The sequence below is a fragment of the Neoarius graeffei genome, chromosome 13, assembly GCF_027579695.1.
Source record: "Neoarius graeffei isolate fNeoGra1 chromosome 13, fNeoGra1.pri, whole genome shotgun sequence".
Lineage (NCBI taxonomy): Eukaryota > Metazoa > Chordata > Actinopteri > Siluriformes > Ariidae > Neoarius > Neoarius graeffei.
In genome coordinates this window covers 1,569,599-1,591,900 of record NC_083581.1, presented here as the reverse complement: position 1 = coordinate 1,591,900, position 22,302 = coordinate 1,569,599, and the positions used below count along the sequence as shown (strand labels likewise).

General features: G+C 44.1%; 2 protein-coding genes across 3 annotated transcripts in view; both read right to left on the bottom strand.

Moving 5' to 3' along the window:
• atp6ap1a (ATPase H+ transporting accessory protein 1a) overlaps positions 1 to 10,939 on the bottom strand; it is a 33,284-nt gene extending 22,345 nt beyond the window's left edge. The window contains exons 1-2 of the mRNA XM_060937090.1: positions 10,915 to 10,939; positions 8,966 to 9,018 (exon numbers count right to left, since the gene is read on the bottom strand). Coding sequence (XP_060793073.1) covers positions 8,966 to 9,012 — 47 coding nt within the window. The 5' untranslated portion in view covers positions 9,013 to 9,018; positions 10,915 to 10,939. The remainder of the gene's footprint in view (positions 1 to 8,965; positions 9,019 to 10,914) is intronic.
• On the bottom strand, positions 273 to 20,315 carry tafazzin (tafazzin, phospholipid-lysophospholipid transacylase). 2 transcript variants are annotated; one of them, XM_060937102.1, is made up of 11 exons: positions 20,270 to 20,315; positions 13,637 to 13,802; positions 13,415 to 13,543; positions 11,981 to 12,026; positions 11,808 to 11,893; positions 11,201 to 11,281; positions 11,062 to 11,103; positions 10,915 to 10,977; positions 8,966 to 9,018; positions 8,790 to 8,867; positions 273 to 695 (listed from the first exon to the last, which is right to left on the bottom strand). In XM_060937102.1, the coding sequence occupies exons 2-11, from the start codon at positions 13,743 to 13,745 to the stop codon at positions 594 to 596; spliced, it is 789 nt and encodes a 262-aa protein (XP_060793085.1). In that variant the 5' UTR covers positions 13,746 to 13,802; positions 20,270 to 20,315; the 3' UTR covers positions 273 to 593. The 2 variants fall into 2 exon arrangements, with proteins under 2 accessions (XP_060793085.1, XP_060793084.1); XM_060937101.1 differs by having other exon boundaries at positions 13,415 to 13,802.
• Positions 20,316 to 22,302: the final 1,987 nt, after the last annotated feature.

The window sequence follows — 22,302 nt, the reverse complement described above, 5'->3', positions numbered from 1 at the left end:
ATTTTCAGGTTCTTTGTATCTCAGATGATGGCTGGGGAACATTCAGGTGTAGATTATTACCTTCATTAGGCTCTCTCTGGATAACTAAAGGTTCTTTACCTTCTAAACCGGTTCTAACAGGAAACCTTTCTGATAAACACTGTGTTACAGGATTCTATAGAGAACCTTTAATGGTTCCCCCAAAAGGGAAAACCAAAATGATGTCCTTGTGACCTGATGGAAAGACGCTGTTCCTCCACACACCACTTTTTAAATTATTAATGAGAAAATAATCAGAGGTTAGAAATTAATTTAATAAACTATGTAGAAGTGACAGTCGGTGTTTGAGAGACAGTCGGTACTGCGCACGTAACCACTGCTTTAAAAATCTAAAACTGGTATAAAAAATGTTCTCTCATGGACAGGATCATGAGGTTCGTATTTCACATCAGCGGAGAACGTTACTGTGTCCATGAGGTTCATCAGACGAGCACTGGGAACATCTCTGAAGGTCCGTTTACACACACATTTCACCTCGTCCAGTCTCACTGCACTTCAGTCTGATCTGTGTGTGTCCCCAGTGTAATCCTGCAGGTTCTCCAGCTGTGTGTGGATCACCGACTGGTCTGAATCCTCTGATGAAGAGCTTCAGCCTGTGATTTTAAAGTGTGGAACTCAGTCTGGATGAAGTCCGTCAGCGCTTTCCTCATCTCCACCTGCAGCTCAGAAAACACACGGCCTTTAAAATTGCCAAAAGATTCCATTCCAGAGTGAGGAGAAAAATGGTGATTATGATGATTTTGAATGATGATGGATAATGGTTGGTGATGATTGTGATGGTGGTGATGGTCAGTGATGATGGGGATGGTGGGGATGATGGTGATGGTCGGTGATGATGGGGATGGTTGTGATGGTTGTGATGGTCGGTGATGGTTGGTGATGATGGTCAGTGATGGTTGATGATGATGGGGATGATGGTTGGTGATTGTGATGATGATGGTTGGGGATGGTGATGATGGTTGGTGATTATTATGACGATGGTGATGGTTGGTAGTGGTGGTACGGTTCATGAAAAAATACCCGAACCGTTCGGTTCGCTTGTCTCGGTTCGGAACGTGTGTGCGTCGCACGGTTCGACGGTTCATGCGCGGCATGCGCAATGTGGCCTTGTGCCTGTATGTGATCTCAGTGTGTTTCCCTTCTGGCGAAAGAAGAGGTTTGGAGTGTGGATTGCTGCAAGTCACATCACCTGTAGAACTGGCAAGTGGGAGAGAAATAGAAGGCTGTCCGGAGACAGAGGATGCGCCAGCGTCACTGAAGTCTGGTGTGTGGGAACATTTTGGATTTCATATTACCTATGATGACAGCGGAAATAAAACAATAGATAGAACCGCGACTGTGTGCAAGCATTGTGCAAAATGCATTCAATATGCTAATGGAAACACTTCTAATATATGTTAGTTCATCTGAAAAGACATCACCCCAATGTGTCAGTAGACAGCGTAAGGAGGAGAAAGCCGGTTAGGAAACACCTTCTACTCTCCGAAGCGTTTAAGCAGCCTCTCAGTGATAAGTCGGACAGGGCGATAGCCATAACTAAAGCATCGGGGATGCTTATAGCAAAAGATATGCTGCTGTACAGCGTGATCGAGGGTGAAGGATTTTGTAATCTGATGAAAGTACTCGAGCCGCGGTATATTATTACCTCCCGCCGATATTTCAGCACCGTTGTAATTCCACAACTGTATGAAGAGACACGAGGAGAAATTGTTGAAGAACTGTCCCACACCGCCCACGTAGCTCTCACTACAGATGGCTGGACCTCCAGGGCCACTGAAAGTTTCCTCACGGTGACCGCTCACTACATAACTTCAGAGTGGGAAATGCGGAGCTGCGTTTTGCAAACGCCCCATTTACGAAAGTCACACCAGTGAGCATCTCTCTGAAGTGCTGACAGACGCAGTAGCGGAATGGAAACTGGAGAGGGCCAACAGCACAATTCCTGTTACTACAGACAGACAATGCTAAAAATATAGTGAATGCTATTGATTTAGCAGCGGGACTTGGGCCACAGATTGGGTGCTTCGCTCAGACAGTTAACCTTGCTGCCAAGAGTGCAATCTCAATAAACCAAGTATCCCGACTCCTGGGGAGGGTAAGGAAGGTGGTTAGCTTCTTTCACCGAAGCACAACAGCTGCCCATGTCCTGAAAACCAAGCAGGACATGCTGAAATTACCCGTTCACAAACTAACACACGACGTGACAACTCGTTGGAACTCCACATATGACATGTTAGAACGTTATGTGGAGCAACAGGCTGCCGTCTACTCTGCCCTGATGGACAAGGATTTGAAGAGGAAAGTCAAGGACACTGCCTTGTTAATTGACAGTGAAACAAAACCGGCAGAGGACCTCACTGATATTCTCAAACCTCTGAAGAATGTAACCACCCTCATGAGCACAGAAACATCCCCCTCAGTTTCAGTGATTATCCCACTGCAGAAGATGATACTGAAATCCATGACATCAAGTGCAGAGGACAGTACCACCATAAAAGAAGCTAAGGCAGCCATCACTAAAGACCTTAAAGCCAGATACAATGACCCAAGTGCTCAGGATTATCTGCACAGAGCCACAGCACTGGATCCAAGGTTCAAGTCACTGCCTTACCTGGAAGAAGCCTGTGTTCAGAAACTCTACGATGATCTCACCACAGACATTGTGGACATTGAAAAGCAGCAGGTATTGTGGTTTTATTTTGTATATCCAAAGTAAATGTAATTTATCATCAATTATCCTCATGCTAATGATAATTGCGGTTTTCTTTTTTGTTTTTTTTAGACTAAGCCAAGCATATTTCATCTATTTGTGCCTTTGTTATATTTTTCTATTGCCCACTGCCCAGTAGAGAATAATTGTTTGCTGCCACGAGAGCTACTTGCTGTTATTAACATTTCCAAAATGGCGATTTTGTCATATACCTGTCAGGGTCAACTCAGTGAAGCCCAAGCGGCCAGTTCATCCTCAGGAGCGGAGCCAGGGCTATGGAATGGAGCTATTAGAGACCTCTCCTCCCCAGAACAAATCTGCCATGGCAATGGTATTTGCAGATTTTTTTTACAGCAGAGGAAAGGAGCACAAAGCCTTTACCAGACATCATTCGTGAAGAGGTCACCTCATACAAGGCCACAGGCTGCATCTCTGTGGATGAAGACTCACTCACATGGTGGGAGAACAATGAGCAGAAGTATCCTCACATTGCTAAGTTGGCACAACGTAACCTAGCGGTCCCAGGTACATCTGTGCCAAGTGAACGTGTTTTCTCAACGGCAGGGGACAGAGTCACTGCAAGCAGGTCTTGCCTCTTGGCAGAAAATGTGGACAAACTGATTTTCTTGCAGAAGAATATGAAAATAAAGTGAACAGAGGAGTGTCGTTTTTAAAGTGCAGTGTGTTTAATTTTTATGCAATATTTTATATTGATAGCCAGCGCTTTTGTTTTTAATATTTAAAATATTACAGTGGCACTTTAAGTTTAGATAAGAAATCCAGCCATAGTTTCCAAATACTGCACTTTAATTTCAAGTGAAAACATGTCTCTCACTCTCAGGTGTCACTCTCAGGGAATGCTGTTTTTGTGTTGAGCTTGTTTGTTTTGTGTATGGCCTCATTATAGGCAATTATGTTTCACATATTCTGACTTGGGCTATTCAAAAGCCTGAGCTGAGAATTCCTCTCTGTTTCTTTTAAGGGATACAGTTTTTGTAAGAGCTACACTATAGTTGGCAGTTTGATAAATGCTAAAAAGGCACATAAGTTCCTGTAAATGGCGATACACATTCTCCTTTTTTGCCAAATAAATGAAAAGCATGTTGAAATCATTAATGTCTTCCCTCTTGCTGTATCAAAATCTCACCTAGCTTTCCTCAGTGATGGTCTGTCTTCCAAATTGTGGATAATTAAGCTATATGTCATATGCTGAAGTATATTTCTGGACTTTTAAAGATTAAAAGAAAAAATAACAAGAACCATACCGAACAGAAAACCGTGACCCTAAAACCGTGATACGAACCGAACCGTAGATTTTGTGAACCATACCAGCCCTAATGGTTGCGGATGGTGATGACGGTAGTTATGGTTGGTGATGGTGATGGTTGGGGATGGTGATCGTGATGATGGTTGGGGATGATGGTTGGAGATGATGGGGATGGTGAAGATGGTTGGGGATGGTGATGATGGTTGGGATGATGGGGATAGTGATGATGATGGTGATGGTTGGGGATGATGATGATTATGATGATGGTGATGGTTGGGGATGGTGGTGATGATGGTTGGTGATTGTGATGATGATGGTTGGTGATTGTGATGATGATGATGGTCGGTGATGATGGTTGGTGATTACGATGGTGATGGTTGGTTATTGTGATGATGGTGATGATGGATGGTGATTGATGATGGTTGGTGATTGTGATGATGATGGTGATGATGGTTGGTGATGACAATGGTGATGGTTGGGGATGGTGATGACGGTTGGGGATGGTTGGGGATGGTGGTGACAGTTGGGGATGGTGGTGATGGTTCAGGATGGTGGTGATGATAGTTGGGGATGGTGGTGACGGTTGGGGATGGTGGTGACGGTTGGGGATGGTGGTGACGGTTGGGGATGGTTGGGGATGGTGGTGATGGTTCGGGATGGTGGTGATGGTGATTGGGGATGGTGGTGACGGTTGGGGATGGTGGTGACGGTTGAGGATGGTTGGGGATGGTGGTGACGGTTGGGGATGGTGGTGATGGTTGGGGTCAAGGCTTTTTTTAATCATCATTTGAACCATATACAGTTGATACAGTACACAGTTAAACAAAACAATGTTTCTCCAGGACCATGATGCTGCATTAAACATCACAGGACTACAATCTACAAGACACAAAGTGCAAGAGTGCAGCCATGCAACACTGCAGACAATAAACGACACAAACAACATAAAGTGCAGACACCAAGGACAGTGCAAAAAAAAAAAAACTAGCATAGACAGACAGTCCAGTGCCAACCAGGACCCATCACTGTTAATGAACAGAAGGTCTGAGTGTGTGTTTAGAGGTAGCAATATGTTAATTAATTAACAGATAGATAGATAGATAGATAGATAGATAGATAGATAGATAGATAGATAGATAGATAGATAGATAGATAGATAGATAGATAGAAATAAACACTGTGATAAGCATTGTAAACACTAAAGACTAATAAGGGTATTGAACTTCACTGTGCAAAGGTTGCAGTGGGAGTGGTGGTTAGGGATGAGTGAGTACAGCATTATCTGTATCTGTTAACCATATGAATTATCTGTATCCGTACTCGGAGTGGGCAGGACTAACCCGGGAGTGGGCGGGATTTAACCCGGAAGTGGGTCTGGTTGTCTTGAAACGGGCAGGGCTTTAACCAGTATGTTATTTTAAGCATGCAATTGATATGGGTTGATCAGAAATTGTTATATTTATTGCTGATTAGAAAACTATTTACAGGACAGCATCAGCATTGAGCTTCAGATCACTGGTTTTGATCACGATAGCAAACGAACTATTTACAGAACAAGTTTTACAACAATGAATACAAACACATGCGGTTGCAATTATGAAATGAAATGTAATGAACAAGAGTTTTCATACTCAACATAACTTTCTTTTTTTAACTTCCAATTTTTTTTATGATCAGTGTGATTTTTTTTTGGTTCTTTATTTTTTTTTATTTCCACACCAGGTGTGTGTGTGTGTGTGTGTGTGTGTGTGTGTGTGTGTGAGTGAGTGAGTGAGTAAGAGAGAGAGAGAGAGAGAGAGGGGGGGGGGGGGGGGGCAGGGGGGGGACTGTGTTCTACGGATCAAATAGTCCGATGCTGTTTTTCAGATCTGCATTGACTTTAATGAAGACCAGTTGTTCCATATGGCTAGGGTCTAAGTTTGCACGCTGTGGACTGACCACATTTCCAGCTGTGCTAAAAACATGCTCAGACTGGACACTTGTAAGTGGACAACTGAGAAGCTGCAGTGCAAAGCCTGTAAGATTGGGCCAGCACTGAAGCTTGCCTGACCAGTATTTCACTGGGTCATCGGTAAGGCTGATGTCCCCATCTGCCAGGTAGGCTTCCACATCACCTGACGGTAAATGTGTCCTCATTGGAATAGCCGATTTCTTTTTCTGCAGGAAAGACAAGACTGAAGTGCTGCTGGTGGCAGGTGTCTCTTCTGTGTTTCTTGCAGGTGTAGCCACAGGGTCACAGAGCTCCATCCTGAGGAGTAATGTCCTCTTCAGTGCCTCCACATCAACATTGTTTGGAAAACAGCTGGCCTTATATCTGGGGTCAAGGAGAGTGGCAAGCAGAAATGTGGAGTTTGCAAAAATTGGCTCGAAATGCCATTCTAGTTCTTTGCTCAGATTGGCTGCCAGTCTCCTTGCTGCTGTGCCTGACTTTTCCCTGGACTCAGCCGCAACATCTTGGCCCAGCCCCACTGCGGCATCCTGATCATCATCACCAGCCATGAACTGATCAGATTCATCCTCCGATTCCTCACCAGCTGCAAGACCTCCCACATGCAGTGACCTGATGATGGAGCACAGGCCATGCAGGAGGGGGATGACCTCAGAGATGGAGGCGCTGTGTTTTGAGAGCGCCCGTGTGACCTCCTCAAAAGGACTAAGAACAGTGAGCATGTCTGATGCTAACCTCCACTCATTTGGATAGATGACTGTTGGAGCTCTACCCATGTTAGACTCCTGTGTCATAATCTGCACAGCCCTGTGCTGCTCCACCAGCCGCTGGAGCATGTAGAACGTATAGTTCCACCTTGTTTTTATATCTGTTATGAGTGTGTGCTGGGGGAGGTTCAACTGTGTTTGCAGCTCATGTAGTCTGTTTCTGGCTTTGCTTGAGCAATGAACATGGCCAGATATGATCCTGGCTTTGGAGAGAAGGGATGTCACAACCCTGTCCTTCTCCAGTGCTTTGATCACCACCAAGTGAAGTGTATGGGACATGCAATGGATGTGCCCATATTCAGTCAAAGCTTTCACCATGTTGGCTGCATTATCTGAAACAACAAACCGTATTGTGACAGACTGACCAACAGACTCTTCCTGATGTGTGCTCAATGTCCAGCACACCAACATTTAGCAGCCCTGCTTTCCTCTGTACTGAAGCTTCCCCTACACGTTCACACCAGTGCCCAGTAAGACAGAGATATGCATGTGCGTTGTGATTGCTGGTCCAGAGATCTGTAGTGAGGTTGATGACACCTCCTTCAGCTGCCTTAAGTGACTGGACCAACTCCCCTCTCATTGCTTCATACAGCTCAGGCACTACAGTTCGACTGAAATAGTGCCTCGATGGGATCTTATACTTGGGCTCTAAAAAGCCAACAAGTGTCTTGAAGCCTCTCCTCTCCACCACAGAGAGAGGTTCAAGATCAGTGCAGATCATTTTACCAATCATCTCTATAATTTGTTTTGACCGGGGATGGTTTGCTGCAAATGCAGTGAGTATTGGTGAAGAGGAAGATGAATGTGAGCCCTTAGCAGCACCCAGCTGAACACCAGTGACCCGAGAAGGAAGAGGAGAGGAGGAGGAGGAGGTGGCCGATACAGTGGGCTTTCTAATGTGATGGGCATATAGCAGATGGTTATGTAGAGATGTTGTGTTGTAATGTTTTGCATCTCTGCCTCTGCTTAGCTTGGACTTGCAAAGCTTGCAAACGGCTTTGGAGGGCTCATTTTCAGAAACAGTGAAAGAGTCCCATACTGCAGAAGTCCTCTTGGTCTTTGGTGGAGGAGGACCTCCATCACCAGATGCAATATTGGTCTCAGTGGGGAAAGGTGGGTGTTACTGCCACTGTTTTCGTCGTCACTGATTTGACCCTCACTGTCCTGCAAGGTTAAGCAAACTCTGACTGGTGGGTCAGTGTCAGCTGAAGTACTCTCTATATCACTCATTATTCTGTATCACTGATCATGTGTGTGTGTGTGTGTGTGTGTGTGTGTGTGTGTAGCTTAATTTGTAATATTATTTATACCACTACTACCTAGAAAGTGTCAGACACTCAGTGCGTGAAGTAAAATAAAACTGGTTAGGGCCAACTGACGGTTTAAAAAAAAAAAACTCTGACGACCGGCAGGGAGAGAGAGAGAGATTGTGTAGCTTAATTTGTAATACTTATACCACTACTACCTTTATTTTTACATGAATTACAGCAAGAAAGTGTCAGACACTCAATGCGTGAAGTCAAAAAAACTGTTTTTAACCGACGGTTAAAAAAAGAAAAAAAATCTCTAACAGGCAGAGACGCAACGCGAGTCGCTTTCTACCAAGCACCACGTCTGAACAAACCCACGTTTACCAGAACTCTACTGGTTATAAGTACAAACAGAAATAAAAATAAACTTGAAGCTGAAGAAACCCGAAACGTCACCTGAGTGACTGAGGGAGAGACAGAGCGCTGTTCTCTGTGTGAGTGAGCAGAGCGGTGTGTGTAGGGGAGGGGCGCTGTGACGCTGTGTGAGGATTTTCATTCAGTCCGAGCACAGATATCGACTCGTATTACTCGTATAATACTCGTACTCGGCAAAAGTGCTTTATCTGTACCGGATACTCATTTCAGCCGAGTATCCGGCTCAACTCTAGTGGTGGTGATGACTGTTGTGGGTGATGGTTGGTGATGATGATGGTGATGACTTGTGGGTGATGGTGGGTGATGGTTGGTGATGGTGGTGGTGGTGATGATGACTGTTGTGGATGATGGTTGGTGACGGTGATGATCTTACCGGACATTTATTTTCCGCTCTCAGAGCTTCTACTATGTGCTTCACTGTAAAAGGTTTTCCAACTAACACAGTTACTCTCTGTAATTAAATCACATTTACACACTGAGTGAGTGAGTGAGTGAGTGAGTGATTACTCAGAGGGATTATGGAGAGGTGAGTGTGAGCTCGGCGCTCACCTTTCCTGCTCGAGGAATGTATGGCGTTTTATTAGGAAGAACATCATTCAGACCTGCACAAAGAAAAAGAGACATCAAGATTGTAAACACACCTGATGCCCCTTTTCCACCAAAGCAGTTCCAGGGCTGGTTCGGGGCCAGTGCTTAGTTTGGAACCAGGTTTTCTGTTTCCACTGACAAAGAACTGGCTCTGGGGCCAGAAAAAACGGTTCCAGGCTAGCACCAACTCTCTGCTGGGCCAGAGGAAAGAACCACTTACGTCAGTGGGGGGGGGTGGAGTTGTTAAGACCAACAACAATAACAAGACCATGAAAGATCGCCATTTTTAAGTGCCGAGAAGCAGCAGCTGTACAAACGCGAAGTCATCCATTATTATTATTGTTGTTGTTGTTGTTGTTGCTGCTGCTGCTGCTTCTGTGTTGTTTTTGCTTCGATGTTCGCGCCAAGGTTTATGCAAACGTAGCGACGTAACTGACGTATACAGTGACATAATGACATGGCTCCCCTTAGCACCGCGAGCTATGGAAAAGCAAACTGGTTCTCAGCTGGCTCGCAAGTTGAACGAGTTGTGAACCAGCACCGGCACTGAACCAGCCCTGGAACTGATTTGGTGGAAAAGGGGTAATAGAGGAAAACAATTCTATGGGACAGACTCAACATCAGGGCCGGATCATATGATCATATGAAATTTATATTGCGATATAGTATAAATACGGAGGTGATTATAGGAAATCGTGCATGCTGATTGGTCGAGAGATTCGGACTGTTTCTCAATAATCATCTTGAGTGACTCGGCAAAATGGCGTCCGATCGCTCCGTCACCGCAAGTGAGAAAGAATTACAGATGAGAGAAAACTCTGTTCCTAAAAGCACTAAAGATGCTCCGGAGTTTGGTCTAAAACTATTCAATGGGAAGGTGGAGTCGGGATTTATTTTATCGATTTCAAAACAAAGTATTTCATGTGACTCGGTGTAGATCAGTGACACGAGTCTGCGCCACAAAGTTATTACATTTACATGAAGATTCTGAAGTTTGAAATAAAGGATTTTAAAAATAATTAAAAAAAAATAATCCCATGTATTTATATTAAAACAATTACCCACCTCAGTGAATATCAGGGAATAAAAACCTCAACCTCGTGTCAGTTATTATTCACCGATATTCACTTCACATTTGGAGAATAACTGTTAATTATTACCCATTTATTACACTGTGATTATGTGTAATTATTGTGTGACGTGAAAATATATTCCAGTACGGTGTTTTATGAGGCGAGTCAAAGGAAAAAGTGTAATAAATTAATTAGAGAAACAGTCCATTAAATCTGTAAGTGCAAAAGTGCGACAGGTCCATTGTTCTGAATCCGCCCCTTTCACCGAATCCGCCCCTTTCACCGAATCCGCCCCTTTCACCGAATCCGCCCCTTTCACTGAATCCGCCCCTTTCACTGAATCCGCCCCTTTCACTGAATCCGCCCCTTTCACTGCTACCTGAAGCACGATACACTTTGTGATTCCTGTTTATTGTAAACAATAAGGTTTTCATTTATAACATTTTTACCACATCACTCACCCCTAATGGTAATATGATGAAATAAACTGATAATATTTATAATTTAAACTACAAGTTGCTGTTTTCTACTTTATGATGAAACATATTCTGGAAAGATGAAAATAAACCTGTGGAAAGTGACTTTAGAAATTCAGAGACACTTTTCATTATCATTTCTTTCCAGTTTCTCAGGAACACGATGGAAGAAGCTGCGTTTATTTCGTCTGATTAACTTTGAGAGAGAGAGAGACAGAGAGAGAGAGAGAGAGAGAGAGAGAGAGAGTCTGGTGAGGGAATGAGTGTTTATCGCTGCTGTAACGTCAGTGGCAACACAAACTCACTCGGATAAAATGTCTGACACGTTCATTAAAGAATTAATAATTATAGCGAGACTCACCGACGTGCCACAGCGGTAAGATAACAGGATGAAGTGAACATTCAGCGATTAAACGCCCGATTCCTGCAGGACATTCAACACATCAGTCATTTTCTCTGAATGTAAAAATAAAAGGTGAAGAGAAACACGACGTGAAACACGACTCACCCCATTTTAACCTGATAAACTCCTCCGTCATGTTCACCTTCCCTGAAAAACACAAAGCGTGTGTGGTTTTTTTTCTTAAACCCAAAACTGAGAAAGAGTTGTGTGCGTGTTGTCGATGTGATGCTCCGAATCCTCTCACCTTCTGGAAATATGTGCACCCAGTCGCCCTGATTGAGTTTCTCTACCAGGAAGTCCATTCCTCTCTGGTACACTCCATCACCTAAACATCACGGCAGAGCCAGACGACCGCCTCCTCACTTAAAGCAGCCATGTGTAACATTTAGCCTCTAATGCTGCTACAAATATTAACAAGCACTTCATCCTACACAATTACCACAACAACCATTATAGCCACTATAAGCCCACCCCTCACCCAGTAAGAGTCATTTTTAAAAGAAAGGCTTGAGCAGTGATATTCCTGCTGGGGGTGGAGCTAATTTCTGGGCTGGATAAATGTAAGCACGGGCTTGGAATGAAGAAACTAGTGAGAGCCACTGCATTACATCTCAAATTATTCTAAATCATATCCATCTTTTAAATGAAATTGTGATTACAAGTTTAGAAATGCTTTCAGAGCTTACATACTGCACCTTTAAAAACAGTATATACATATAGAAACACCATCAAACATTGCATACTGCAGCTTTAAAAAAGCAGATCAGTAAAACTACATGTTCAAACATTACATACTGCACCTTTAAACAAGTATAATAAGTGTATCTTCAAACCACCATTTACAAATATACCTCGAACCACAGGTACACACTTCCCTCTGCTGAAAAAACGAGAGTGGAATTCCCTCGTGAAGCAAATATCAGACGCTGCCGGGGTCCTGAGCAGGAAAACACACACAATACACACATTATTGTGATGGTGGTGTTAATTATAATACGCAGCATTTCCCACACTCTTTACTCACCATCTCATTTTCTTCCAGTTCCACAGCTGCTGAAATTTCAACACCCCTGAGAGAAAAATAAAACAACGGAGTTCCTTTTAATTATTTTCTATATTTAACCGATTTACATGTCTGTGTATGTTTTGTACTGTATACGGACGATGTGTCCTTTTCTGGTGCGTTTACAGGAATGTGTTACCAATAATATACACTAATCCTTATTTACTGGGGAAAAAAGTCATTAACCGAAATCCATACATCAGATTATTCATTTCAAAATTAAACATAGACTGCCTTTCAGATTTTTCAAGTGTGGGTCATAAAAAGAATTTTCCCGACACCCAATTATTTTTGTTTAGTGACTGAAAGCTACTGAATTCGAATCACAGACTTCCAATTTTACTATTTTTAAAAAAAATAGAACAATTAATGAGTTTATCTCCACGTGGCCCTAAATTCTCCGCTATTTTTTCCTGCTTCCCCATGACCCAATTCAAGATACTACGTCGTGCATCACGTGGTGGGCTTTCCCCGTTCACGCAAGGCATTGTGGGATACAAATTTGAAATGGGAGAGAAAAATGGAGGACGTGAGTGTGCGAATGAAACATGAAAGAGCGACTACAGTAACGGAAAGAAAGCGAGAAGAAAAGATGTTATGTTCTATACGAAGGAAAGGAAACGCAAATATGGGCGCTCAGCGAGCACCTCGGTGTGATCAGCTGTTCGTTTAGCGACAGAATGATGGAACTGTCAGTGCACGCTCAAAGGGAAACCTGTAGATGGCAGTAATGCAACACTGTGGATGCCAGCTGCCGTAAAACCCAAAAGAAGAAGAAGAAGGTAAACCTGCGCATGCGCACACGGACTTCCTCTGTCTGCTTGACTGCGCCAAGCGAGCGATTTCATGCACATTATTTGCTTTAATCCCCTCAAATTAAATAACTTCCCAGCCACAGAATGGCCTGATATTTTGTGAGATATTACAGAAATAAACAGATATCACAATCACCACATTTCAGACGGAGCTAAATTTCACCGGTTTTATGAAATCGAAAGGCCGTCTAGCTTTAAGTCTTTATGTACCTTTTTTCGTGTGTAATTTTCATGATGACTTGAGTCCAGTGTGGCCATTCAAAATTCAATATAATATATTTTTATCCATTATGAAAACTAAGTTTTATTAATAAAATGTTGTTTTATTGATAAACTATGGTACTGTATTTTTTCAACTGAAGTGTATAAAGCTCCTTGTAAAAGTTTGATGTTCTGGGCATCAATAAACTGCAATATATCTGAGATACATCTGTTTTTTTTCTCTCAGACACTCGTCCACTTCACTCGTTTACACAAACTCTCGACCTGACTCCTCCAAGTGACTCGTTTAACCCGACTCCCTCCACATGACTCCTCTAACCGACTCATCTAAACAACTCCTCTACATAACTCCACCCACCCCAGATATGTGGGTCATCCATGCAAGACTGATGATTGGACACAGTGATGAGGGGCGTGTCCCGAGGCCGTTCATCCACCAGATCCAGCAGAACGTCCTGGTTGTGCACTGATAAACAGTTCATATACTCTGAGGAGCAGAAGGTCATGTGATTTAAGAAGAACAGCAGCCAGTCAGTCAGAGTGAACGTGGAGAGGAGGGAGTGGAGGAAGAGGAACTCACTGGTCCAGAGGTAGCTGTATGATCCCACCACGCCCATCACAAACGAGCTGGAAATCCTCCAGCCCAGACGGGGGCACTGTGGGAAGGGCCATGTCACCTGCAGGGGCATGAGGAGAGGAGAGGAGAGGAGGAGAGGAGGAGGAGTGCAGCACAGCACCTGTACACACTGCACCACGCAGGAAGACAGAAACACGTCAGATCTCACAGAGCTTTTGACAAACATGCAGGAAATTTACTCATGTTTTTTTTGTTAATATTTACAGCGGGGCAAAAAGTATTTAGTCAGTCACCAATTGTGCAAGTTCTCCCACTTAAAAATATGAGCAAGGCCTGTAATTTTCATCATAGGTACACTTCAACTATGAGAGACAATATGAGAAAAAAAAATCCAGGAAATCACATTGTCTGATTTTTAAAGAATTGATTTGCAAATTATGGTGGAAAATAAGTATTTGGTCAATAACAAAAGTTCATCTCAATACTTTGTTATATACCCTTTGTTGGCAATGACAGAGGTCAAACGTTTTCTGTAAGTCTTCACAAGGTTTTCACACACTGTTGCTGGTATTTTGGCCCATTCCTCCATGCAGATCTCCTCTAGAGCAGTGATGTTTTGGGGCTGTCGCTGGGCAACACCGACTTTCAACTCCCTCCAAAGATTTTCTATGGGGTTGAGATCTGGAGACTGGCTAGGCCACTCCAGGACCTTGAAATGCTTCTTACGAAGCCACTCCTTCGTTGCCCGGGCGGTGTGTTTGGGATCATTGTCATGCTGAAAGAGCCAGCCACGTTTCATCTTCAATGCCCTTGCTGATGGAAGGAGGTTTTCACTCAAAATCTCACGATACATGGCCCCATTCATTCTTTCCTTTACACGGATCAGTCGTTCTGGTCCCTTTGCAGAAAAACAGCCCCAAAGCATGATGTTTCCACCCCCATGCTTCACAGTAGGTATGGTGTTCTTTGGATGCAACTCAGCATTCTTTCTCCTCCAAACACGACCAGTTGAGTTTTTATCAAAAAGTTCTATTTTGGTTTCATCTGACCATATGACATTCTCCCAATCCTCTTCTGGATCATCCAAATGCTCTCTAGCAAACTTCAGACGGGCCTGGACATGTACTGGCTTAAGCAGGGGGACACGTCTGGCACTGCAGGATTTGAGTCCCTGGCGGCGTAGTGTGTTACTGATGGTAGCCTTTGTTACTTTGGTCCCAGCTCTCTGCAGGTCATTCACTAGGTCCCCCCGTGTGGTTCTGGGATTTTTGCTCACCGTTCTTGTGATCATTTTGACCCCACGGGGTGAGATCTTGCGTGGAGCCCCAGATCGAGGGAGATTATCAGTGGTCTTGTATGTCTTCCATTTTCTAATAATTGCTTCCACAGTTGATTTCTTCACACCAAGCTGCTTACCTATTGCAGATTCAGTCTTCCCAGCCTGGTGCAGGTCTACAATTTTGTTTCTGGTGTCCTTTGACAGCTCTTTGGTCTTGGCCATAGTGGAGTTTGGAGTGTGACTGTTTGAGGTTGTGGACAGGTGTCTTTTATACTGATAACGAGTTCAAACAGGTGCCATTAATACAGGTAACGAGTGGAGGACAGAGGAGCCTCTTAAAGAAGTTGTTACAGGTCTGTGAGAGCCAGAAATCTTGCTTGTTTGTAGGTGACCAAATACTTATTTTACCGAGGAATTTACCAATTAATTCATTAAAAATCCTACAATGTGATTTCCTGGATTCTTTCCCCCCATTCTGTCTCTCATAGTTGAAGTGTACCTATGATGAAAATTAAGCTACAGGCCTCTCTCATCTTTTTAAGTGGGAGAACTTGCACAATTGGTGGCTGACTAAATACGTTTTTGCCCCACTGTACCTATTAATTTTCTGCTTGCTATTTCTTGTTTTGTTGTGTCAACGCACCGTTAGAACTGCAAACCAATTTCATTGTATTCTGTGCAATGACCATAAAGGAATTCTGATTCATGCAAAAGTCGAGTCAAATGTCGTCTGTCCTTCTATTATCTGTCCCGCTTATCCATCAGTATCACAGGGGAAGCTGGAGCCAATCCCAGAAGTTCAGGTGAGGGGCGGGGTTCACCCTGGGCGGGTCGCTAATCTATCACAGGGCTACACAGAGACGAACAACCATCACACACACACACACACCCCTGAGGGATTTAGAGGAACCAGTTGGTGTTTTTGGATGTTCAAGCTCCACACAGAAAGACCCCAGTCGACTGTGAGGTTCGAACCCACAACCTCCTTGGTGTGAGGCAACAGTGATAACCACAGCACCACCGTGACACTCAGTCACACGTTTTATAGAATCTATTTAAAGTGAATTACTTTTACCACTCTGAAGTTGATTATTTTCCTGTAACAGCACAAGCCCCAGTGTTTTATTGCTCTTATTTCACAGCAGTTTACCAGTGAGGACGATCTTTACTGGAATGAAGGGATCCGTCCTGAAGAGGTCAGAAAACTTACCTACAGCTTTACCTCCTTCCAGAAATGTTAAATTACAGAAAGCATTTTTAAAATCCATTTATACAAACAGACGCCGTGCGAGTCCCTGTGAATGAGCCGTGACTACGCAAACTATAACGTATTAGAACGAGTGCATTAATATAAACCTGCACAACTGCCAGAGAGAATTAAAAACATCATCTTCAGGCTCCAGCTCGCCTGCGACCCTGCACAGGATAAGTGGCTACACATAATGGATGGATGGATGGATGTTCATCCCGTGACCTGTTTGTGCACATCCCAGGACACGCTGGACAGCTTGGACTTCAAAACAACCCGTACACATAATTCCACTAAAAAAGTCTATTTGTCAGATTTGTATATTTTAGATTCTTATTTTTTATTGTATTCATGTAACTACTTATGCGTACTCTTAAATTATTTCACCTTTACTGTTCAAGCACCACCCATCCTTGTACGTGAGAACGGACTTGGTAATAAACCCAGTTCTGATTCCAAGTCTGATTTCTGACTCTTTGTGATCAATAGAGTTAAATTGCATTTAGTTACATTTTAATTTTTTAAATTTAATATAATGTCTTATATAAGACCTCCATGATATAATGATATATATTTGATGTTTATCTATTATAGCTAGTAGAGCAGCAGCTACAATTATCGACAGTCCATAATTATCAACACCTTTTCAGATTTACCAATAAAAACAATTTTACAAAGGTGAGTTTCAGTTACAACAGTTATTATTGGTTAATTAACCAACCGGAAGGCCCCACCCCCACCCTTTGATCTTGTCGTCTGATGATCTGAGATGGAATTTTTTTCAGCACGATCAGCAGTCTGAGTAAAACCCGGATGTTATCATCGCAGGTAATCATGGTGGAAAGCTCACGGACATGTTTTTACTGATCAAGTTCACCGATATTTCGTGATCTCCTCGTCGAAACCTACTTTTTTTCTGACTCCTTCATCTGACAGCCGCCATTTTGTATCTAAACACGCGTTTGAGAATCACGTGAGGCGTCGATAATAGTGATCACTTTCACCGGTGTCCACCATTATCGACACCCTGTGGGATTAAGGGACATTTACAACTGTTATGGATCGATCTCTGTGTGTAACATTGTTGAAGTAGATGAAGTGCTTTCAAAAATAAAAGTGCTGTGATTTATAATAATTTTTTTTCTGATTCATAACAGAATTGGAATGTTTATAGAGTATTTGGAATCCGATTGCAATAAATAGAATTAGACCAGAATTAAATTCCTAACATATAAAAAATTACATGAGCAAAATATTCAGATTTTTTTATTCCATTCAGAATAATTTTTGTAGTTTGTTGTAAATATCTACCACATATTTAAGAAACCTTTATTCGTCACATGCACACTTCAAGCACAGTGAAATTCATCCTCTGCATTTAACCCATCTGAAGCAGTGAACACACACACACACACACACACACACACACACACACACACACACACACACACACACACACACACACACACACACCCAGAGCAGTGGGCAGCAACACCAGAGCGTCCGGGGAGCAGTCAGGGGTTCGGTACCTCGCTCAAGGGCACCTCAGCCCAAGGCCGCGCCACGGTAACCCAGGGTTTCCCATACATAGACCATTGTGTTGCACAGCGCCACACAATGGATTCCTATTGCCACACAATCAGACTCGCAATTTTGAAAAAAAAAAAATTCCGTTGTGTATCGTTCCGTTCATTCATAATGCTCTTTCTTTCTTCTCGTTCACGCGTTCACACACCCACACACAGAGACAGTGAGAGAGAGAGAGAGAGAGAGAGAGAGAGAGAGAGAGAGACGGAGAGGCGTGTACACAGGCCTGCCGTTGGCCTGTTAGGCTAATAATAACGCAGCCTTCCCGATTCGCCTTCTGACCCCTTATTTTAAAAGGTAGCCTACGTCGTGCTCGTGATGAGCTTTATCGTAGCCTTCTTGGCTTACAGGAAACAGACATGCCTGAGTCAGGCTATAAACCAATTCTGATGCAGACAGTAGCAGCTTGACGCGAGGAACCGGCCTTATTGCATTATCCCGTTTCCTGGCCCCCAGTTTGTGGATGTGTCCCCTGGCCCCCAGTTTGTGGATGTGTCCCCAGGCCCCCAGTTTGTGGATGTGTCCCCTGGCCCCCAGTTTGTGGATGTGTCCCCAGGCCCCCAGTTTGTGGATGTGTCCCCAGGCCCCCAGTTTGTGGATGTGTCCCCTGGCCCCCAGTTTGTGGATGTGTCCCCTGGCCCCCAGTTTGTGGATGTGTCCCCTGGCCCCCAGTTTGTGGATGTGTCCCCTGGCCCCCAGTTTGTGGATGTGTCCCCAGGCCCCCAGTTTGTGGATGTGTCCCCAGGCCCCCAGTTTGTGGATGTGTCCCCTGGCCCCCAGTTTGTGGATGTGTCCCCAGGCCCCCAGTTTGTGGATGTGTCCCCAGGCCCCCAGTTTGTGGATGTGTCCCCAGGCCCCCAGTTTGTGGATGTGTCTCCTGGCCCCCAGTTTGTGGATGTGTCCCCAGGCCCCCAGTTTGTGGATGTGTCCCCAGGCCCCCAGTTTGTGGATGTGTCCCCTGGCCCCCAGTTTGTGGATGTGTCCCCTGGCCCCCAGTTTGTGGATGTGTCTCCTGGCCCCCAGTTTGTGGATGTGTCTCCTGGCCCCCAGTTTGTGGATGTGTCCCCAGGCCCCCAGTTTGTGGATGTGTCCCCAGGCCCCCAGTTTGTGGATGTGTCCCCAGGCCCCCAGTTTGTGGATGTGTCCCCTGGCCCCCAGTTTGTGGATGTGTCCCCAGGCCCCCAGTTTGTGGATGTGTCCCCAGGCCCCCAGTTTGTGGATGTGTCCCCTGGCCCCCAGTTTGTGGATGTGTCCCCTGGCCCCCAGTTTGTGGATGTGTCTCCTGGCCCCCAGTTTGTGGATGTGTCTCCTGGCCCCCAGTTTGTGGATGTGTCCCCAGGCCCCCAGTTTGTGGATGTGTCCCCAGGCCCCCAGTTTGTGGATGTATCCCCTGGCCCCCAGTTTGTGGATGTGTCTCCTGGCCCCCAGTTTGTGGATGTGTCTCCTGGCCCCCAGTTTGTGGATGTGTCCCCTGGCCCCCAGTTTGTGGATGTGTCTCCTGGCCCCCAGTTTGTGGATGTGTCTCCTGGCCCCCAGTTTGTGGATGTGTCTCCTGGCCCCCAGTTTGTGGATGTGTCCCCTGGCCCCCAGTTTGTGGATGTGTCTCCTGGCCCCCAGTTTTTGGATGTGTCTCCTGGCCCCCAGTTTGTGGATGTGTCTCCTGGCCCCCAGTTTGTGGATGTGTCTCCTGGCCCCCAGTTTGTGGATGTGTCTCCTGGCCCCCAGTTTGTGGATGTGTCTCCTGGCCCCCAGTTTGTGGATGTGTCCCCAGGCCCCCAGTTTGTGGATGTGTCCCCAGGCTACCAGTTTGTGGATGTGTCCCCAGGCCCCCAGTTTGTGGATGTCCCCAGGCCCCCAGTTTGTGGATGTCCCCAGGCCCCCAGTTTGTGGATGTCTCCTGGCCCCCAGTTTGTATTAACTGCTGTTTTCTGAATATTACTGTTGAATTTAGCGTTACAGTTGTGATAATCCTTATTAAAATTAATATTAAACTTATGAGCGATATGATGCTTGTTTTATATATATCATATATTTTTTAAATGTAGATCTTTTATTAGTTCGAATGTATTTGTCACGAGTCTTTGACTCACTGCACATACTGAAGAGAAATAAAGCCATGACTGAGTCTGAATTAATCAACACCTTCTGACCAATCAGAGTCCAGAACTCAGCAGCTCTGGGGAGAAATGATTAAACACAGACTCACACTTTTGAGTGTCTTAATTTAACATTAAACTAAAACCTTAGTACATGTTTTAAGGAATTTATTTTCTAGGAATTTACAGATTTTTTTTTTCTGCGTGACACAAAAACACACTTATCATGAAGGCGTCCGAAACCGGAAGTGGCTCCGACCATTCCATTTCCGGACAATAGTGAATAATTATTAGTTTAATCGGAGACAGGAAATAATAATGTTTGTGTTTTTAGTAAAATCTCCTCATTAAAACCCACAGCTGTGAGCTATAATCATTTACAGAGCAGCGTGATATGATATTACATTTAAAAAAACCTCTCTCACCTTCTCTGTCTCGGTGGCTGGTGGGTCAGGCAAAGAGACCCACACAACCCGGAAGTAATCACTACGTGGAAGCACGGAATTATGGGAGATGGAGTCTCAGACCTGATGGGTGGCGAGCCGGCCGGAGCCAGCTAGATAGATAATCAACACGAAAGTCAGAGAAAGGAAGTAAAAAATACAAAAATAAAGATAAATTAGTTAAATTATTAAAATGTTTCATCCATTATCAGAAAAAGCTGTACATTATTGTTGTTGCAGTATTGCTGTAATTTTGAAAAATAAATAAAAGACAAACGTCTCGAAGAAAATTAGGAACAAACACAAAATGAGCATCCAAAATAAACAGGAAATCAGTGGAGAGATAACATGTTTTAGTCTCTCAATTATTTTTAGCTCTGTTAAACAATCGTAGAAATTAATATTGCATTGCAAAGACATTTTAGAGTCTATTCAAAATAATTTTTAAAAATTCAGTATTTACATTTTCCATGAAGAACTATTGAAATAAAAATAAAATTTATATTGGTGATATTGCAATTAAAGCAAATAACATTTTTAAGACTAATACTGCATTTAGCTAAAAATAAATAAATAAAACAATTCTAGAATAATGAGATGAGATGAGTTCTAGAATAGTTACATTATACAAATGCATTCAAGATGGCGCCACGGACAGCAGCCTCGGCACTGCACTCTCCAGCATTTTGTTTGTTTTTGTTTATTCTCTGTACGTCGAACAATTCAAACCCAATCCCTTACACCAGAGAAAAACTGCTCAACATCAGGCAGTTCACTCCAGATAACTTTTCACCTAACTTTACAAACACAGGAAATTTTCATCGGAGGAGACGCAGATGGGGGAAGCGGGCTGGGGCGCCAGTGAAACTCCGTATGCAGGGCTTTAGAACTCCGGTTCCATCGATCCTGCTGGTGAATCTTCGCTCCCCACCCAACAAAATGGATGAGCTGCTTCTTCTCAACGAGACGAACAGGGACTTTGCATGTTCTGCTGCCCTCTGTTTCACTGAAACCTGGTTTAGTGATTCAATCCCCGACAGTGGCCTACTGCACCTGGGTTTTCACTTATACCACGTGGATCGCATAGCGGGGCTATCGGGGAAAAAGAGAGGTGGTGGAATTTGCTTCTCCATAAATGAAAGTTGATGTACAGATGTCACAATGCTTAGTAAATACTGCAGCTCGAATTTGGAGTTACTGTTCCTAAATTGCAAGCCATTTTTCTTCCTTCATCCTGGTTGGTGTTTACATCCCACCCCAGGCCATTGTGGGTGATGCTCTGCAAACCCTGGCTGATAAGTTAGCCAGCTGGGAACAAAAACACACAGATGCACTTTTTGTAATTCTTGGGGACTTTATAGGGCAAAATTAAACCTGGAACTACCAAAATATATACAGCATATTAATTACCCCCATCAGGAAGAATAGCATCCTGCATCACTGCTACACAACTCTAAAGAGTGCATATCGCTCTGTTCCCCGTGCAGTTTTGGGGCTCTCTGATCACTGCTTAGTCCATCTCATCCCATCCCAATCACAGACAGACACTGTGACATCCTATATCAGCTTCTGTGAAGATGTGTGTACCAACCAAGACCTACTGCAAATACAATAATAATAAACCTTGGTTCACATCCAGGCTAAGGCAACTCGGACAGGCTGAGGAGAATGCCTACAGAAGTGGGGAGAGGGCCTGGTACAATCAGGCCAGAAACATACTGACTAACGAAATCAGAGCAGCTCAGAGAAGCGACAATGACCCTGCATCAGCATGGAGAGGCCTGCAGGACATCACCAACTACAGGAGACCATTCCTCTGCTGAGGAAAACAGAAACCTGGCTGGCAACCTGAATGCTTTTTCCTGCAGGTTTGAGGAGAACACATTAACACCCCTCCTGACCCACTCCAGCCCATCAACAACAGCCCTTATCACACCCTTGGTAACCCCCCTCCCCTGATGCTAAGGCTGCACTCGAAGTGTGTGAAGAGGACATGAGATGGCTCTTCCAGAGTC

Coding starts and splice junctions, on each gene's coding strand:
- tafazzin (XM_060937101.1), bottom strand. CDS start 13,745: ATGCCCCTGCAGGTGACATGGCCCTTCCCACAGTGCCCCCGTCTGGGC. Junction 12,027..13,414: donor GGATGACCCACATATCTGGG/GTGGGTGGAGTT, acceptor TTTTTCTCTCAG/GGGTGTTGAAATTTCAGCAG. Junction 10,978..11,061: donor GTTTATCAGGTTAAAATGGG/GTGAGTCGTGTT, acceptor AATGTCCTGCAG/GAATCGGGCGTTTAATCGCT.